At 43.7% G+C, this 20653-nt stretch overlaps 1 protein-coding gene across 3 annotated transcripts in view; it reads left to right on the forward strand.

Annotated features, from left to right (window-relative positions):
• The window catches only part of ASTN2 (astrotactin 2), an 893996-nt gene that overhangs the window by 357549 nt on the left and 515794 nt on the right, over positions 1–20653 (forward strand). For all 3 annotated transcript variants that reach the window (XM_012664418.1, XM_012664417.1, XM_012664419.1), the window contains one exon: positions 20382–20528. In XM_012664418.1, the coding sequence (XP_012519872.1) occupies positions 20382–20528 (147 nt within the window). The remainder of the gene's footprint in view (positions 1–20381; positions 20529–20653) is intronic.

Raw genomic sequence — 20653 nt, forward strand, 5'->3', positions numbered from 1 at the left:
TTGGAGGAAACACCGGCTGTCCCAGTGGCCCTGGCTGGACTGTGATAACAGCTCTCTAACACCGCTGTTAATCTTTAATTGGTATTTGATTTGATTTAACATGATCTTCTGCTTGTAAAACACCTTGAGATGTTTCTGCGTTGTGAGCGCGTCTTGGAAACGCCGGTTTATTGTATTAACAAGTCTCGGCCTGAACATAAAGGGAGATAATTAGAAACAGCAAAGTCCCTTGACACGCTCAGGGCAGCCAAAAAGCTCTCGGGAAAACAATCCTTTCAGCCGCTTTCATGTATCCAAAAGAGAAAGCTGTTGGAGCAGCCCCAGTGGATAGGAGAGCTTGTTAGGGTCACTTGGCACACTATTTATAGCTCTCAGCTAGCTCTGCCTTTATCCAGTGCTTGCGGTCCCGTAGCTCACAACACCCACAGTAAGTTTTTGCTGCAACCCCTAGGAGCCCAACCTAGCAGCCCACTGGGTTGCCAGTAATTTATTTGTAAGATCTTTTGGCATGCAAGATGTGCTTTCTTATAAAAATAGACAAATACACAGGGCAGTGCTCCCAGGCTAGCCCACAAAAGTTGACTTACTGTCTAGTGGACAAAAAACATTACAATATTATTCCAGGGGCCCCAGGGGCCCAGATGAGCCCCAAATGTTCTGTAACCTGAGAAAACATACCTTAAAGGTGATAAGATTATAAACTGTGGTTATTTCTAAGAATTGCCCTAGTTAACACTTTACCATGTGGTATATTTGAATTAGAACTATAGCTCACATAGTAAGTGCCTAATGAAAATCTGCATAGATTAATGTGGTTGGATTCCAAGGCTATTCCATAGAAATTATACTTAATCTGGAATGCACTTAAAGTAAGAGATGACAACAAGGTTGGTGACTTCTGAGGCTAGCACTCAGCATTCTGTTAATCTCTACTCTAGTCGAGGTGCGGCAATAGTGAAAGTGGTAGCCAAATATGTTTGGAGCCAAAGGCTAGCCCGGCAAAAAGGTTTCCAGATCTATATTCTTTCTGCAGATTGATATGGTTATGAATAAGGATTAAGTTTCCAGTCTTATCTATGAGCCTAATTAACCTACTGTGTATGAAAAATAGCATTGCTTTCACTACACATAAATATCCTTTACGAAGTTAATTTTAAAGAAATATGTCTTCTGTATTTCTACATAGTGTGCCAGAAAAGCATTCACACACGCGCATACCCCTTCTCACACTGTTACCATTGCTCCGAAGGCGTCAGCATCTATGGGCCCCCGAGGGCATGGCTGGGGCTTGGGTGCATATTTTATCGAATGTATAGCTTATCACTATGTGGTTTTTTAAAGGATCTTTCTCTGATTCTCCATCTGCAAAAACAATAGTTAACAATCCTGGAGGAGAAAAACACTTGCTTAAAAATCAGATTTCTAAGCCCCACCCCAAGAGATTCTTGTTCAGTAGGTCTTATGGAGAGCCCAGAGCACTGTATTTTTAATAAGTTCCATAGGAAATTCGGAGCTAGAGAGCCACAGGAAGTTGTACCTGCTCAATAAGGTACTGTTGAAAGAGAGCTCCTTTTTAGGCCCTAAGTATTGTGAGTGGTTTCAGGGTGGCTGTCCTAGAGGTAGTGGTGGCCTTATTCTTGTCCAAGGTGAGAAGACCCTTTGATGGTGACTGCATCAGGCAGGTCAGCAGGGGGTGGCTGACACCTTGGTGAATCCCTGGTTATGGTGTTGGGGGCAGGCCAGCCTGCTTAGCAGCCTCACTTTAGGGCTAATCCTGCCAGAGCTAGTTCCAAATAAAATCATGCTATCACTACACAGAATTCTGTGTGCTGAACAAGAGGGGGACCCATCATTCAAACTCAAACCTTGCTTAAAATCCAAGCTCCACCACCTACCAGTTAGATGGCCTTGGGCAGGTAATTTCATTTCCTTGAGCCCTTGTCTTGAGCTATAACAAGTACGGGCAGTGTTGTAATGAGGTTTAAACAAAATAATCTGGGCGAAGAAGCTATTATACTATGTGGCATCATGGAAGATTTCTAAATATCACCTTCCCTCCTCTCTTCCTTTCTGCCTTTCTTCCAACTCCTCGCTTTCCTTCCTGCTGCTCTCCTTGCACAGAGATGAGAAAGTCTTCAGAGAACTGTGAATCGGGGGCCTTCTCTCCCTCTTCACTCTCCCATTGAAAGTTCAAGGATGACAGTATTTATCTCCTTGTTCATGGAATGTAAACAAGCCACAGCCTGGACAGACATTAATAATTTATACAACAAATCACATAATGTGCATCTGTAATACACGATTTATAGCCTCCCACTAACTTCAGGATTTAGCCACTTGACTCCCTCCCGTGTGTCAGGGGCTCAGGCTGGACACTTAAGATGCTGCGTCTAAATTATCTGTGTGCAGACAGCACCTAGAAATAGACACCCTCTCCCCCATGAGCCTGTGTAAATGTTTGAAATTAAAAAAATAAATAAATAAACTACAGATCAGCAATGCAGATTTTTGGAGGCCTGTCTTTCTATAAAGAAAAAAAGAAAATAATAGGAAAAAAACAGCAATAATAATAGGTATCATCTATTGAGTGCTTACTAAGTACTAGGCACTGTGCAAAGCACCTAACAGATGTGGTGATATGCATGCATTATCTCCATTTTACAGGCAAGGAATTGAGGGTCAGGATGGGAAAGTAAACTGCCCAACCTGCGTCATCAGTGAGTGCAGGTCACAGGATACAAACCCGGATCTGTCCAACTCCAAGGTCTACAATCTGGCCCTGAAATTCTTCGAGTTCTTAAAAAGAATTATTGTGTAGTTTGTATACAATAACTGTGTCCTTGGTTTGTATTTTTACCTTCCCTGAACTTGAAAGAGAAACCATCATACTGTTAGCCCCTATGATCCCAACCCAGTGTTATGCTGGGAAACTGACTCTGAAAAACAAAACAAAATAAAATAATAAAAAAAATCTGATTTGTGGCATTTGCCAATTTCCCTAGTGTAAATTCTACCATGTCTAATTTTAAGCCACTATGTTTAACAACTGCCATGCGACATCCTTAAATATTTAACAGTTGGCTCTTGTGAGCCAATCGAGGTCAGTTTGAGCAAACCATTGTTCCAGTCTGATGACTGAACCAGGGATGCATCTTTTAGGAATTGCTGTCTTGTCTTTCCCTGCATGCCTAGCACAGTTGGGCCCATATAGGAAATATAGAAGTGTAGTACATATTTGTTGATTAAAATATAAATAAACAAACAATTGGATGATAAATGAATAATCAAAACTAGAGTGGAGGGTGGGAAACATTGTCTTCAGCCCTGGATGAGTAAGAACACACAGTTCTCTTACTAGGGGTAAATCTGAGTGTTTCTCTGCACTTCGTCATGGCAGGGAGGTGGCCTGTTGAAGAAACTCTGCCTGGGAGTAGAGTTTGGGTACAGATGTCAAAACACCACTTATCTCTTCCCCTTCCCACTTCCTGGGAGATGTGATCCATCACAAGCCCAGCAACACCATGAGCCTGCTTGGATGACTTCTCTCCATCCCCAGTGTCACCACCACCATTGAGCCATGACCCTTGCATCTCACCATCACTCTGGCAGTGACACTCTTCTCCCCAGCAGAGTGAGAGCATCATCACACGTAGCCTGACCACGGCACCTTCGCTGGTTTCTCTGTTCACTTCTGTAGGTCACACTCCTTAACTTGGCCTTCAAGGCTTTGCGTGCCCTTGCTCACCTCTCCAGCCCCATCTCATGTCACTCACTACCTTTCTCTCTGCATTTCACCCTGGAATATCCTTCCTGCCATCATGACTGGGCTGGAATGGCCCTTTCTAAAAGAGGTCCTGGTATCCTCACCCATCCCGCCTTTTTCTTCTACATCCTCACATTAATCAGAATATAGATGATATATTCATGTCTGAACTCCCACACCCACCAGACTGGAAACTTCATGAAGATGGAGGCGACATCTGTTTCTGTTTCACCTCCCTGTGCCTAGCAGTGTCTGGCTCAATTTCTGCTATATCTGGAGGATTCCTCCCATGGCTCAGAAAGATGCGTCTCTGCTGTCACCTGGGAGGCAGTGTAGCAGAGAATTTCAGAGGCTCTGTCCTATGGTTGGATATCTTGGGTTAAAATTTTATTTGTTGTGTGATCTTAGACACAAAATTTCATTTATATGGACTTAATTTTCTCCTCTGTGAAATGGGCATAGTGACCATAACTCTGTCCTTGGGTTGTCATAAAGATGAAATGAGAATATTTCCTACAAAGCACTTAGTCCAGGCCTCAGTACAAAATAAGTACTTAAACATGGTAGCTATTATTATTTTTGTGAGACAAAGTGATACCTCAGCTGAAACTCTTGCCCGCCTCATTCTCTGTACCAAGGAAGTAATGACTGGCTTTTATTTCCTCCCCAGTTCCCCTTGGAAAGATCCCATAAAGCCTGCTCCCTCTCTCTAAAATAAGGGATTGGTTGGGAGCTCCAATTCATTTATTCATTTTTTTCACTAACCAAATATTAATTTAGTTAATACTCAAGACTAGGTTCTGTGTTTGAAAAAAATAAGGAAAGTCCATGCCTTGAGGGATGTGGAGTCCATGGAGGAAGGGCAAGTTCTGCATTCCTCTCTTCCTGGGGATAGGACTTTGCTAAATAAACTTTAGAAATGGTCAGTTGGGAAGTTAGTCCATAAAAAAATGCACTTTGGTATATCCTCTCCTTTGCTCTTTGAAATATGAAGGAAGAGAGAAAGGGGGAAAGTGTCTGTCTTCCACACTAAACTTGGAGAAGGACCAAGGTGTGATTATGCTCATTTTATCTTTGGTAGAACCCGATACTACAGAACAGAAATGACCAGGTTAAGGTCATGGAACCAGAAACTATTAAACCTGGGAATTTGAACCCTACTGACTTTTGCAATGGCATTTTCTGTTCTTTGAGCTGCTGACTGCTGGAAAACTGTGAAGGCAGCAGCATTGCTAATAATGCTTGTCCTGGTTGACGATGGAAATGGAAGAAGAAATTCACAGTTATGATTCCCAGGGCTGCTGTTACTTCTCCTCTAAGCATACCTACATCCTGATCTCAATTCTTATACACTTACACACATATTCACATCTTCACATATATACACAGATTTCTATAAAATTTAGTAGGGCTTCTATTTTAGCTCTTCAGGCTGTTCAGGTATGGGCATTTTGCAAGTAAATTCGTGCTAATGCTGTTACCATTATTGCTGTCCCATAAATTTAACAGCACATGCAGGAAGCGCCAGGTGTGTAGCACCTGAATTATAGTTACTTAGGGAACCACCACTGCCTTGTCCCTGCCGTCTCTACCATAATGATGCCTCAGCACAGCTCCTACTGCAGCAGGAATCTGTGGCCCTCCATCCCAGCACGAGGCGCTGAGAGCCCCTGCGGTAGGGTAGGGAGCATTTTTATAAATGCACGAGGATATGTGACGTGGATGCGTCATTGCTGGCCAGCCCTTAGTCTAGGGAGAGCCTTTGAGAATTCCCTGAGTCTGTGGTCTCTGCTAATAATAGTAATAGTAAGTGTGGCAGCTAACAGTGACTGAGTGCTCAGTATATACCGAGCAATGTACTGAAGGCCTTACATGCATAAAGAGACATAAAGAAGTTAAATAAACTTTTCCAGCAATGTTAGCTAATAGTTTTATCAAGCCTTTCTTATCAGCCACTATGCTAAAAACTTCTTTCTTTAACTTAAATAATCGTGGGAAGGGGTTGTTTTAATTATTTCTGTTTTACTTATGGAGGGAGGGAGGCTTTGATACTAGCTGAGGATACCGGTACCCGCATCCTCAACTAGTGATGCACAGCGCTGGTGCTTAGCCCCAGCCCTGTGGGACTCTAAGGGCCGTGTTCTTAGCTCTTCCTCTTCATTGACGTCTTAAGCTCACAGTGTTGAGAAATTATTGAGCTGAGTTTCAAAATTCATTTGCCTGATTGCAGAGCTCACATGCCTTCCATTTAACCAATTTCCCTTCACTTCCTTATGTGTGAACATAAAGTCTTCCAGAGAGAGATGCCAATCCCTTTGTGGAGAGAAAAGGAATCAGCTGGCCTGCTTCCTCTTCTGTGAAGCCAGCTCTGATTTTATCAAGCAAACTCCTTCCTTTCCGTTCCTAGAAGGTTGTGAAGTCTTTAGTAAAACAACCAAGCAGTTGTCCTGACACAATGCAACCGTATCTCCTCCTAACCTTCTCTCCTCGCTCACTGTCTCCTTCAGCGGAGGACTGTGCCTGGCTCCTTTGCAAGTCCCGTGGCTCGCCCAAGGTCTAGCACACACCATGTGCTCAGGAAATGGTTTTTAAATGAATGGAAGTTTCTTCTAAACTTGAAGGTCTCTGAGTCTCCTGCCAGGGATGGGGACTTACCAGCGTATCTCAGTCATCCATTTAAGTCCTGGTGTTAGTTATCCATTGCTGTGTAACAAATCACCCCAGCATTAATAGCTTAAAACAACAAACATCTGTTATCTCTCAGTTTCCGTGGATCAGGAACCCAGGCACCCTATAATTGGCCCTCCAGCCCAGGGCTTCTCAGGAAGCTGCCATGAAGTTGTCAACCAGGGCTGCAGTCACCTCAAGGTTCAACCGATGAGGGGTCTGCTTCCCAGCACACTCACGTGGTTGTTGGCAGGATTCAGTTCCTCGGGAGCTGTGAGCCAGAGACAGTCCTCAGCTCCTGGGCTTGTGGGCTCCACAGAGCTGCTCTCAACCTGGCATCAGCTTTACCAGAGCAAAAAAAGTGAGAAGAGCCAGAGAGAGCATGAGAAAAATGGAAGTTGGTCTTTCGTAACCCAACATTGGAAGGGACATCCCACAATCTTTGCTATATTCCATTTGATAGAAGCACGTCACTAGGGGATGGGATTATACAGGATGTGGACATCAGGAGGCAAAGACCATTGGGAGCCATTCAGAAGCCACCTGCCTTGGTCCTCCTGCCCCTTTCCTTTTCTGCAAACCTAATCTTTCTTTCATGTCAGGTGACAAATGCTAGCTCGTGCCCATAAACTGGAAGAGTGACTTACCACCAAGCTTCATGTTCTCGGATTCTATCCGGGATGTTCTTCAGCCTCCTCTGGTGTAAACATCCTCTGATACTCTCACAGGCCACCTTTGCAGAGTAAGATTCCTCTCCTGGCCCCCGACTCCAGAGGTAGATGTTGTAGATCTCATCCTTTGCCACAGGGTCTTCACAGCCTGATGCACCTGGTGGTTCACCCTTTGGGATTATGAAGTCCCTGCTGTATCCCCAACACCTGGCACTTGTAGGTGCTTTCCCACATTTCTGATAAAGGGAATGAAGGAGGATATGTTTCAGTTTTGCGCAGTGCCAGGAGGGCTGGCCTGAAGGGCTGGAGACATTGTCTAGAGTAAAATCCACGCTCTTTGTGATGGACAGCCACTTCCCTTGTGAGCTGATCCCTGCCTCGCTCTCTGGCCTCTTCCGCCCATACTGTACTTACTACATGTGCCAGGTACGCCGCTGCTCCAGGTTATGCGTCATGCTCTTCTGTCTGCTTCTCCTGAACCGCACATCCCCTGTTTTTCCACCTGGCTAGGTTTCATGTATGTTACATGCCTCAGATCTCAGTCATCATTCTGTGACCTGCGCCCCCAACACCTGGATTAGGGGCTTGCTAATCCACACTAGCCATTGCACTCGTGTGGAGTGCGGCCTACCACCTCACGTGACACTGAAACCTTCGATGGCTCTGATCTCCGTATCCCCAGCTCACAGCACACAGCTCGGTGCAGAGCGGGCTGTTAATGAATATGTGTTGGATGAGTGGAGGGGCGGGGAGAGGAGCCCAGCGAGGGGAAGGGATTTGCTCAAGGTTGCACAATTAGTAATGGCAGAGTCCTTATTTAAGTTTGGGCTCCAAACTCCCAGAATAGATAGAGCTCTTAGCACAGCCCTCCGGCACTTTCTTGACACTAAAAAACAAGACAGAAAGTGGGTCTAGAATGGCCCCTGGGCAAAGACCACTATCGTTCTTTCGGAGGTGGCATATTTAAACCAGCAGGCTTGAAAGGTTTAAGCCCAGAACGGCAGCCTGAAGTGGGTAGAGGTTTCCATGCAGTAATGTGTTTGGGCAGAAAGGCTTCACAGAACATTTTTTCCTCTTTTGTTTTTTAATTCTTTTATCCTCTTTTATATTCCCTCCTCAGAGGTCTAAAAAGCAAAGCTGTTTATCTCCAGATGGCTGTTTAAACACAATGCAGACATGCTTTTGCTGAGATGTCAGTGGTCTTAGGAGGAGGCAATGGATTGGGAAAGGAGAGAAAAAAAAAAAGCCCCTTAATTTAAGGAGCGGGGGATGAATGTGTTGATTCTAATAAAGTCTCCAGGTGATTTGCTGCTGAACCCCTACACTGAGCAAAGGACAGAGTCATCTGGCCCCTGCAGGTCCCAATGCTTTCCTTTGCCAGAGTAAAGGTTTAGGTGCTGAGCAGGAGTCTTGGGACCCACTTCCTCAGGCCAAGGCTCCCTGTAGTTTCTTAGACCTGCTTGGGACATTGATGGTACACAAGCCCCGGTAAGAACTGAGAAGAACAAGGCTGCTGCTGGGGTCAGGCAGGCCTGGCTTGAATCCCAGTGATTCTGACTATTTGTACAACTTGGAAGAAGTATCTGAGCTCCCAGAGCTTCATCTTCCTCATCCCTAAAATGGAGATAACAGTATTTACCTCGGAGGATTGGTTCGAGGAGCAAGTGGAACAGCACACATCCAGTGCCTCGGCCCATGGCGTGACTCACAGTGGTCACTCATGCAGGATGTGTTTCCTTGTTCTCGTTCCGTGTGTGCCTGTCTTCCGCAACATCCCTATCTAGAGGCCTCTCCGAGTGAGCCTTCCTGCTTCAAGGCTAAATACCCCGAGTCTTTCATCTGGTTGTCCTCCCCTGACATGACATTCAGTCCAATCCTGGTGACTGTCTCTTCAGAACATGGACCACTTGTTGAGAACATCCCGTGGAGAGCATCACACAGATCTGAGTTGCGTCACCAGCCCTGAAGCTTACTAGGCGTGTGACCTTGAGCAAACCACTTCTCGTCCCTGAGCTCATTTCCTCACCCCTATAATGGGAATCCAAAGATTGTCATGAGAAACAAATTAAATAAGGGGTGCAAAGGGCCTGGCAGAGGTTTAACACGTAGTAGATGCTCTGCATGTGTTTGGACCTTTTAGTACTAAACTCACTGTCCTCTGGTCCACATAGTCTTTCCCCCAATTATGACCCATCTTGAATTTATGCAAGTGGTCTCTTGAATACATGAGTCAGTGTTTACATTTATTGGTCTAAAATTTAATGATGATGATGATGAAAGCTACTATTCATTGAGCTCCTGCTATGTAGTATACATTACACTATTTAATCTTCATAATGACCCTATGGAGTTCATGTTATTCCCATTTTACAGATGAGGAAAATGGGACTTGATGAAAGTCAATTAGAAAATGACAGAGCTAGGATTCGAACCCATGTTTCTCTAACTCTAAAGTCCATGTTCTTTCCATTACCATAATCTACTGTGCAGCAGGCTATTAAAGTCATTTCGTGGGAATATTTGGGTGTGGTTCATCTTGATGGTGTGTTGGCATTGACCAAAATGTCCCAGGTGGGCCCATTTAATATTCAGTTATCTGTGGGATACTATGGCCAATGACACAGGCAATGAGAAAGGCGTTGAATATACTGTTTTTGTTCCAGGAGCTATTGGTTAAGGAAGGAAAAGATGACAACTACCTCAAGTGGTGAACGTTGTCATGGGAGCTGGGCAGAGGGGATCTAGGTCTGGCCCTCCTCCAAATCTGCTTTTTTGGCTTCATGATTATTTCTTTCATGTGGGAGTCAAATGACGGAACCTATGTTTAGAAAAAAAGAAGGATAGGGAATTTATTTTCCATTTTCAGAACCCCAGGGCTACCTTGGAGAGGAGGGGTGAGAACAAGTTGTAGAACTCTTTTTTGAAATACTTGGATTTTTTGCCACATATCATATATAGATTTAGTTTTACCTTGCAAAGAAATATTCACATTGTTTTGATTTGACATGATATCACACAGAAATGCTGCCTTCCTATGGAAACCTTCTTTCTTTTTTTTTTTTTTTTTTTTTTTGAGACAGAGTCTCACTATGTTGTCCCGGCTAGAGTGCCGTGGCGTCAGCCTAGCTCACAGCAACCTCAAACTCCTGGGCTCAAGCGATCCTCCTGCCTCAGCCTCCTGAGTAGCTGGGACTACAGGCATGCGCCACCATGCCCGGCTAATTTTTTCTATATATATTTTTAGTTGTCCAATTAATTTCTTTCTAATTTTAGTAGAGACGGGGTCTCGCTCTTGCTCAGGCTGGTTTCGAACTCCTGAGCTCAAACAATCCGCCCGCCTCGGCCTCCCAGAGAGCTAGGATTACAGGCGTGAGCCACCGCGCCCGGCCCAAGTTGTAGAACTCTTGAGGGCAGGAACATGTTCATCTGATTATGGTTGTGGGAGCAGATTTTCATTCCACGTTGATGTACGTCTCCCGCTGAAGGTTACCTGTGAGTAACATAGTAACTGTTACTACATAGTCTATGTAGTAACACTGTTACTGGATTTGAATCCTGGCTTTGCCTCTCAATAGCTTCCTAGCCTTGGACTCAACTCAGTTTTTTTCATTTGTAAAATGAGGTGCTAACACAATTTTATGATTGATCAAATAAAGTAGTATCTACTTAGCACAATGTGTCCTATGTAGTAAGTGCCCCCAAAAAGAAAAGGTTATTATTGTCATCATCACTGTTAATTAAATGCATTTTCTTGTGTTAACAAACTCCAAGTTTATGTGGTGCTCAAACACAGGCTGAATGACCATCAGGAGAGCGTTGTTGGGGCCAAAGCCCTGTCATTCTGAGATCCTGTGGGAACAAATTAGAACAGATGACAAATGAGATGCGAGTTCAGAGGAATACTGGGTTCTTGTGAGCTGCAGTAGTGAAGGCAGGCTCCTGTGAGAGGGAATTCTCTTTGATCTTGAAAAGCTGATTCACTTTGCACACGTTGAGGAAAGTAGGAAGGACAGCATTTAAGGCACGGAATTGCATGAGGTCTGTCACGTGGAAGGGACAGGCAGATCTAACTGCAGTAGAAGATTTCTGGACCACTGGGCTAACCCCATTTCCTATTATTTCTGAGTATCAGAAGATGGAGGTGAGGAGGAACAGAGATTCAAGAAAGACCCTGTCTTTAGAAGCTGTGTAGCCACCCCTAGGCACCATGGGTCTACAGGGGCAGGGCACACTGAGGAAGCTTGGGAGGATCATTGAGTTTGGAGGTCAATAGGTCTTGGTTCATATTGCATCTCTGTCCCTTACTAGTTCTGAGACTTTGGGCAGGTTAATTAAATCCTCTGAGCTTCCATTTCCTCCAGTGTCAAATAAGGGCAGCAGTGCCTAGAGCTTTGTGAAGGGCATGTGGAATAAAAGAGGTGCTGTAGGTAGAGGACACCACCGCAGACCTAGGAAACACTGAATGTATAACAAATGTTACTTCCCTGCTCCTGCTGTCGCAGACCTTGCGTTAAAGTCCATTCACATCTTCTAGGAGAGTGGAACTGTGACTTTTTTAGCAAGTTCTAAGAACAAAGGAGCTAGAAACTTGCCTTTCATGGAAATGGGAGATGACTGGTCCTGGTCTTACTTGGTAGCCACGGAAAATCGTGGCTGCTCTTTTGCCATGTCCCTTAGCGCCCACCACTTGGTCCTTAGCTCTTCTTTGCCACTCTCCACTCCATCGGTGGCGTGGGCTGAACTTGGTGCCGCATCTACACAGCCGACAGACTAAGGGCTAATAACACAGGGATCCCACACCAGTGTCTTAAAAAATAATTTTATAAGTCAGTACCAGCTGATTGATGGTCATCTGTAAATCTGAAACCCAGCCGCCCCCTTTCCCTTCTCCTTTTTTTTCCCATTTATTTCTGAGCCTTTCTAGAACTTTAGCTCTTTTGAATTATCTTCTCTACTGCTTCTCATTCTGCACACTGCGATTTCATCTATTGAATACAGCATCTTCTTCCTTCTGCTAATGCATTCCATCAGCCTGCTAAATATAGATCAAATAGTTTCTAACCTCCTGAACTGGCCTCTTGCACTTTCCTCTTCTCCTCCTTTGCACGTGTTTTCCTGTGACTTTAAAACTGCATTTTCTTCTAACACTTGGAAACCAGGAAAGTACAGACATTGGAGTCAGACAAGACGGACTGTGAAACTTTCCCCCGCCACTTGCTAATAACCGGCTAAGTCTTTGTTTTCCCATTTTTAAATGGAGGTAGTAGCCCCTGCTTTTTGCAAGCCTGTTGAGAAGTTTAAATAGCATAATGGACATGCAATCTTTAACACAATGCCTGGCATAAGGACAACAGCTAATTATTGAGAGATGCTAATGTTACTAACAACCACCTTTGTATAAATTATTAAACTAGATCGGTGTTTCCTGACTTTGTTCCATAGAATGATGGTTCTGCAAGGTATCAGTACTTTGAGGAAACCAGATTAAATTCTGCTAAACAGAATTAAATGCAGAGATTTCAATATCAGATATATATTCAGGCACTTTAAGAGGGGAATGCAGAATGCAGCAAGTCTCAGACCTTTGTGAACATAGAAACATTTTCTTTTCCAGATATGTCTTGTTTTGTGGGAGATACTGCACTGTCTCTCTGGGGCATTTAGATACATTCGTGAGAGCAATGGATCAGGAATCAGAGGGTGCAGATTCTGATACTACCTCTGTACCCAGGTAGTGAGACCAAGACCAGACACCAGCAGCCCAGTGTCATGAAAAGAGCACTTGGCTGTGAGTCAGAAGATACAGCTTACAAACCCTGTGTTCCTCTGGTGTTTGAACGTGTGTTCACCATTAAGTCTCTGATTCCTCGTTTGTCTGTTGGGCATAATAGCAATGCCTACTGCCTAGGATTTTGGTGAAGAGTTAATGAGCTATTTGAACATAATTTATAAACTAATTAAAGCTAAAAGGCTATGGCACTATCTCTGTCATCTTCATCACCAGAACCATTGTCACCATCTCCCTTGTCACTATTTTGAAGTTACCTTTGCATCTGTAGGCACAGCTACCTGTACTTGCCACAGGGAACTCCAAATAGCCAGCTGTCTGTAGTTCCACTTAGTGTCTGCTGCCAGTGGCTTTAGCTTCAACAGGGTGTCACAATCCAAGCCTGCACTACAGAAACTCTCCTTATCCGAGGATCAGAGCTAGCCAAAGATGGCCCCCAGTGGCCTCACAGATAATGATTTAGCCCCAAGTAGCACAGTGAGCTGGTTGAGGCCATGTAGTGTTTTCTGGGGCTGAAGCAAGAAGAGAAACAACCCTCTACCTTGTCCCTCTCACCTCCTGTCGTTCTTTTAAAGTTCCCCATGGTGATGTGGAAACATTCTCTCGAAGACCCATAATAAGCACTGGGAGGGATGATGCGGCCATGACAAATCCGTCCATGGCCACCACAGGTCCACAGGGCAGGCTGAGGTCGGGAAGCAGCTTACCAGTTAGAGTTGCTGCTCCTACTCTACTCAGACTACACTGAGCAGTTTGATAGGGATGTTATAGAGGATAATGGTTAAGAGCTTGGACTCTGAAGCCAGATGGTGTTTGATTTCAGCTCTGTTACCTTTGGATTACATGGTCTTTTGGCCTCCAAGTGGTGGCTTCCATTTCCTCATATTATAAAATGTAGGTGATAATAGAAATCATGTCACGAAGTTTCTTTGATGATTAAATGAGATATTACATGACACTTTTTTAGCTATATTGTCTGGCACATAAGTTAGGGGTTATGTTAGTGGTAGTGGTGATGATCATGATGGTAATGATAATATTCTTCACTAGGAAAGCCATCTTAAGAAAAGCAAATCTATACAAAGTATGATAAAGAGACTCAAAATGTGACTTTAGAGAAATAATGTAAAGCTAGCAGCATTTGGTTTGGAGGAAGGAAAGCTCAAGGCAACCTAATTGCAACCTTTAACTAACTAAATAGGTACCCTGAAAAGCAGGTATTGGATGCATCCTATTTAATTTGAACACCTCATAGAGCGATATTGTAGGGCTGTTTAGACATTCAGCTGTCTGAGAACTTAATTGATGCTTGGTAGGGGTTGAATTTTCCATCTTTGTAAGTATACAGATAAGAGCTAGATGAACACTTGCCCAGATCTTATAAAGGGCAAAGAGATTGGGGAAATTACATATCATTTAATGACTATCATGGATTTAAGAGTGCTAAAATCAGAGAGCACAAGAGACTAGTTCATGACAGAGATAGAGAAGGGGATGGGGGGAGGCATGACCCAGGTGGGAAAAATGAAGGAAAATGTGTCCCGTATGAAGACATCACACCAAAGGAGCGCATGGGGAATCCAGACATAACAGACAGGCTGAGGATAGGGGGTCACCTACCCTAGAGTTTCTGAGAAAGCCCCATTTTCAGATATTCTTTCTTTCTCCCTCCAGCATGACACTTGGCTCTTGTCAGACAACGTGTCCCAATTTTAGTTTCCAGAAATACAGCAGAGAAACACAGAGGCCCTGGACTCAGGTGCTGGAGGACTCTCGTGAGGCACTCAGTGAGGTTAATGAAGCGCTCCTCACTCTGCGTGGTCACCCACCTGTGCAGGCAGATTGGCAGCCTCCACAAGGGCTTTCTGTGTGATTTCTGACCAGGGAGGGGCCAGTCCTTGCCAGGGAAAATGAGTGGGAAAAAAAAAAAAAAGATACATTTTTTTCCTAAACATTTGTCTAGGAAAAAACCCAATGACAATATTCTAATACTGACATCTTTTGGTAGAAAGGGAAACAGCATTTAAACATTCATTCATTCATTCATTCAATAGAAGCTTATTGAGCATCTACTATATTCATCACTGGAAATAATAGGATGGCATAAAATATGAGGTCTGGCATGTAGTAGTTGCACATAAAATAACTACTTACTGAATGAATTCATTCCCAGATAAGGACATTGAGTCTCAGAGCAATAGGTGACCTGTCTACAGCGGCTAAGTGTAAAAGCTAGAATTCCAGTATAGGCAAAAGTATCACATGTCCTGCCGATGCCCACATAGATGCCAGGTGTTGGGTAGTGAGATTTTAAGGAATGAGATAGAAGGAAAGATACCAAGAGCTTACAGAGCCCTTAGTATTTGTCCAGCACAGTGATTAGTGCTGTAATTATGATTTCTTATTTATTCCACACAGCTTCTCTACCAGTTAAAGATTGTTGTCACCCTTTTATAGATTGGAAAACTAAAATTCTGAAAGCTTATTTTACTTGCCAAAAGTTAGATAGCTATTAAAGTGGAAGAGTTTGGATTTAAATCCCCATGTCTACAACCAAAGCCCAGCCTCTTCCCCGTGTCCTCAGTGACCTTTCTTCTTGCTGGGCTCTTCCATCCTAACGTCTGGGGTTCCTAGAATCCCTGTCTCTCACCGCAACCCCATATGCCACTTAAAGAAATAAATTTCCTCTCAGTCTTGGACCGAGTCCCTTGTGCTTCCAAAATGCCAGGAGGAAAGAGTCAATGATAGTGTAGTAGCTTGCAGTTTTCTACACACAATGGTCTGATGGGGTTAGCTCTATTTTCTTCATTGTAAAACGTGATTGATTTGATTCCAAATTTAACTTAAATTTGATTTTCTTCTCTCAACCCGGCATTTCCAAACCAAGAATCAATCGAACCCCAAATTATAGGCAGTGTGTGGATCAACAATGCTGAGTTATTTCCAGTCGACTTTTTCAAGTGATGCATTTTATGCCCTTCTCTGCTACTGTGAAAGGAGTTGAGGGGTAAGAGGAAGGAGAAATGAAAGGGAAATTAGATTATTAACTTTCTCCAGTCCCAGCAATCAATAGGCCCTGGAGGAATTCTATTCCTGCAGCACAGCTCATTCCCCTGTAAGTGGTGGGGACGCGTGAGCCCGGGAGAACTGTGACATCAGCTTTCTGAGGGTGCTCATGTTATAGGACCTGCAACTATCATTCATTTAGCTCTTTTTCCCTGCTAATTACATATGGTATCTTATTTTGTCCTCACATCGGCTCTGAAAGAAGACCACTGTTCCCGTTTTTCCACACTGAGATTTTTTTTTTTCTCATGAGCGTTGGATCAATTGCCAAGTGGCTCACAGAGATTTTGTGGTTAAGACAGGATTTGAACATATCTGTGTCTGACTTCAAAGGTCACCCTTTCTGCAACTACACGAAGGTGTCCTGGGACCCTGATTCTGTGATGAAGTGGGAAATAGTATGATGCAAGGGAAAGGATGGGACAGGGCTGATTCTAGTCCAACCTCTGTCACAAGCAAACTGGAGTACACTTAGGCAAATTGTGTAACCGCTCTGTACTTCTGTTCTCTGCAAAATGGGGAGAGTGGAAACAGTCTGCTATGATGGTTAAATGAGATAATTCTCCCCCACTAACATGTGAGCTTCAAGGACATTGGCTGCCTTTTTTTACTATTTTTTTCTCCATGCCTAGAACAGTGCCCAGAAAGAGTTGATGTTCAATAAAAACTGGTTGGACTGATGGATGACTGGATGGATGGATAGTTGGATAAGTGCCGGCACCATGTTGTTCTCTTTTCCATCTCTGCTTCTTACAATGGCGGTGCAGTGCAGAGCCTGCATGGGGAGGGGGTGGGTATTATGGGATAGATAGTTTCCACCTTGTGGCTATCTACAACCCGTATTCAGAGCTAAGTGCTTATACTCAGTCCCTGGGCCAGGAACTCTTAGGAAGTCACCTTTAAGTCCCACTGTGAAGTTTCTGCCAGGTCCAGTTGCCATGGCAACTCCCCCCGGCCCCAGTGGCTGCTCCATGGGCATCTGGCCTTAGTGCAAACGCTACCTGCCTGCTCTCTTCCTCCTGGACTTCAGAGACGACTATGGGGGTTCAGGCATTCTCTGAGTAAATTGTTGCCCCAGGATGCCGCTCATTCCCATTCTCCTTCCCTCTTTCTCCTCCTTCTTATGTCCTTCCCTTTCCTATTTATTCTTTTTGTCTTCTGTTTCTGTAAAGGACAATGCAGCTCCTGATATGTTCTGATAATGCGTTAGACAAAGAGGTAAATAAGTCCTGGTTTCTGCCATTAATGATGAGACTAATTCCTATATCTAGTGTGGAAATTACCACTTACCAAGGGCCTGCTGTGTGCCAGAAACTGTGCTAGGCATTTGACATTTACTGTCTCATTTAGTTCTCGCAACATGCTTGAAAGATAAGTCATTTTATTACTATTTTCTAGGTGAGAAAACTGAGAGCCAAAAAGCTGATATGAATTTACTCCCCATGTTGAGTCTTAACGACCCTGGGTTACTGTGCAGGTTTAAATGACATAGGAGACGCAATTAGTCTAGCAAGGGCACAGGGAGAGAGTATGAGTAATTCCATTCCTAATTCTCAGCCCTCTTCCCCCAGACCAGGAATCAGCCCTGTGGAGCCAGGCTGGCATTTCTGGTCATTGGTTAATTAGCGGAAGGAATGTCTTGGTCACATCTGTCTCTGTTGCTGTGTGGGCCAGGAATGAGAAATACTTTTGCAGGGATCCACAGGATGCTATTGTCCTTGACTCATTGTCCAGAGAATCCTCTCCCCAATGCTGGGAGCTTCTACCTACCTTTCACACCTCATCCTCTGGACCTGTTTCACCTTCCCAAGATGTGTTCATGCTGGACTTATCCTTATGTGTTCTTCCCCCAGAATAGACTCCACAGGAAACTCAGTGCTTCTACTGACTGCTACTGGGGGGCCAGAGGTCGCTAAATAACTAGGCCTGGGGTAAAATGTTGACTTTTTAAGGTGAAATCTAAGCAAGGCACCAACTCCTAGTACATCTTTATAGTAGATAACAGTAATGTTAGCTTGTTTATGCTATTTGGATACTCAAATATTGATGCTATAAATATTTTATTTATTTATATTTATAAATATAAAATATTTATTATAAATATGCATGAAACAGCTTCTTGTGGCACTCAGATAAGAGATAAAACAGGTTCCTTTTTTTCTGTAGTCATTTTAGGTTTTAGGGATTTCCCATTTCCTGACACCAGACCCATCTTTTTATTCAATTTATTCTTTTATTTAACATTTATTCTACAGCTATAAAAACCAAAAAGACATGAACAGTTCTTACTAGAAGCCATGCATTGTGCTAGGTTGAATAATAAAGACAAGGATATTGTTCTTAAATTAAGCAACTTCTGGGTCCCATGTGGTGATCTTGGCATGGAAGACAAAAGATGGTGAAGGTGGGATCTCCTTCCTCAAGCAGCTCACTCTTTATTAGGAAAAGCAGATATCCATGCAACAATCCCAAAGCGTGCTGTTGTAGAAGCTCTTGTTCTGGAACCCATCAGTATGGCCATGCTGGTTAGCATGGTTTTTGATTGGTTAGCACCTGTGTCATGCTGTTTGCTAATATTGTTACTGTCATTTTTAGAAGTGGTCATGCATTTATTTACTGAGATTCTACTACATGCCAGACACTTGCTCATCACTGGGATACAGTGGTGAACAAAAGACACTGTGCTTACCCTCAAGGAGTTGACCATCTATTTACTAGACTCTAGTGGTTGGAAAGGTATTTTGGGAAACATAACAAATGTAGGTAGTTTTCCTGCCAAAAGTGTGAGGAATTTGCAGTTATTGTGAATCTCAAAGAGTGATGGGTAGAGGAGGAAACGAAGGGATTTCTATCCAAAAGAAACAATACCTACAATAATAGTAACATGATCAAGGTATGATGGAGGGATACTGCAGTAATCCAGCCCTGCTGCCCCTGGGCCAGGTAGGAGAGAGCACAGGAGGTATGAGCGTAGAGACTGGTCACGAAAGGCTTCGGGTGCCAGTCTAATGAGCGTGGACCCCATTCTGTGACCAGATGCAGTAAAACAGCTTGAGGGGTGTTAGCAGGAAGTGAAGTGGACAGATATGTGCACACCGCCCGTCTCCCATAAGCAAACACAATGGAAGAGATGAAGGGAAGGAGGTGAAAATGCTAAGGACACAGAAGACGTAGGACTGCATGACTCTTCGGAGGCAATAAAGGAGGAAGATAGAAGATGGAAAGATGACATCTAAGTTTCTGGCCAGTCTAAATAGTGGTGCTCTCAATACGCTGAGGAGCCCAGGATGGGGAGGAGAGGGCTTTAAGGAGAAGATAATGTGCCCTGTTTTGAACATGTTACATTTGACATGCTCATGGGATAGCCACAGAGCAATGTCCAGAGAGTTTGGGGATCAGGGTTTGCTCAAGAGAAGAAGCTAGCAGGTAAAAGAACTTGGGGGGCATTGCTCTGAAACCAGTAAGCAAAACCTTGAAAGGAGATATGAAGAGCAAACCCTAAAGAATGAGAAACAAAGGAGGGCTCAGGACAGACTCCACAGAATTTTTTACTGATTCAGTGTCTTCTAGTTATACAGATCCAATCTGTTTTCTCTATTGCATCCATAAAATTGTCTTTAATTTTCCCAGGCAAGCCCCCACTCCCCATCCTCTGCCCTCTCTTCTAGGTCTTAACATAATTTGTCCTGGAATCTGACTAGCTGTGGATAAGCTTGCCTTTCTCCCCTAGCCTGTAAACTCCTGAAGAACAGAGGCTATTCTTATTCTATTCTATATGTGTCTCACATAGTAGCTGCTCAGTAAATGCTTGTGAAATTGATTAGAATGATGAGCTTCTAACTCCGAAATCCTTCTAGATGACAGGCATCATATATGCATTGTGCTGTGTGATCATTGCGACAACCCTGTGAGATGTTTGTTATTATCCTCATCATACACATAAGGAAACTGTGATTTGGAGAATGGAGCAGGTCACACCATTGATCACAGATTTGAACCCAGAACCATCTAACTCCGAAGTCCATACTCATTCCTCTAGGCTCCACTGTATTCAGCAGCATAGTGTCTTCTCACTTGCTTCTAAAGAGACTGGAAAGCTTAATACCATCTTGTTATTATCAAGAATGACCAACCAAATTGGCAAGGGAGGAGTGGGAATTGCCAACAATTTTCAGGAAGCTTGTTTCTTTTATCTTTACCGAAAAGAATGATAAGCCCATTTTGCAGAAAGTTAAACCAAAGCCCCCAAAAGAAGCCACTGAGGTGTCATAGCAAGCACAAAGCTTGAAAAATATGTTTTCTTTTTTTTTTTATTATTTTCTTTTGCTTAGATTCCCGTTTGAAAAATAACAGGATTCCCAAACTCCATGTCATCTCCAGTTCCTCACCTCATGGATTATGTTTCTTTGTGTGTGTTTGTTATTAGGTTTGCTGAAAAGCCCAATGAACAAGACAGCCCTGACGCTGATAGCTGTGAACTCCTGCATCCTGGCCATGGTGTGTGGCAGCCAGATGTCCTGTCCACTCACCGTGAAGGTGACGCTGCATGTGCCTGAGCACTTCATTGCAGACGGTAAGAGGCGAGCATCAGAGATGTCCCACACCCACTCAGCACCCAGCACCCCTGGCTGATGAAATGTCTCCATGCATGGCCCAACCTTAGAATTATATTATATATATTACAAGAAAAACAGGAGT

The sequence above is a fragment of the Propithecus coquereli genome, unplaced genomic scaffold, assembly GCF_000956105.1.
Source record: "Propithecus coquereli isolate 6110/MARCELLA unplaced genomic scaffold, Pcoq_1.0 Scaffold89, whole genome shotgun sequence".
NCBI lineage: Eukaryota > Metazoa > Chordata > Mammalia > Primates > Indriidae > Propithecus > Propithecus coquereli.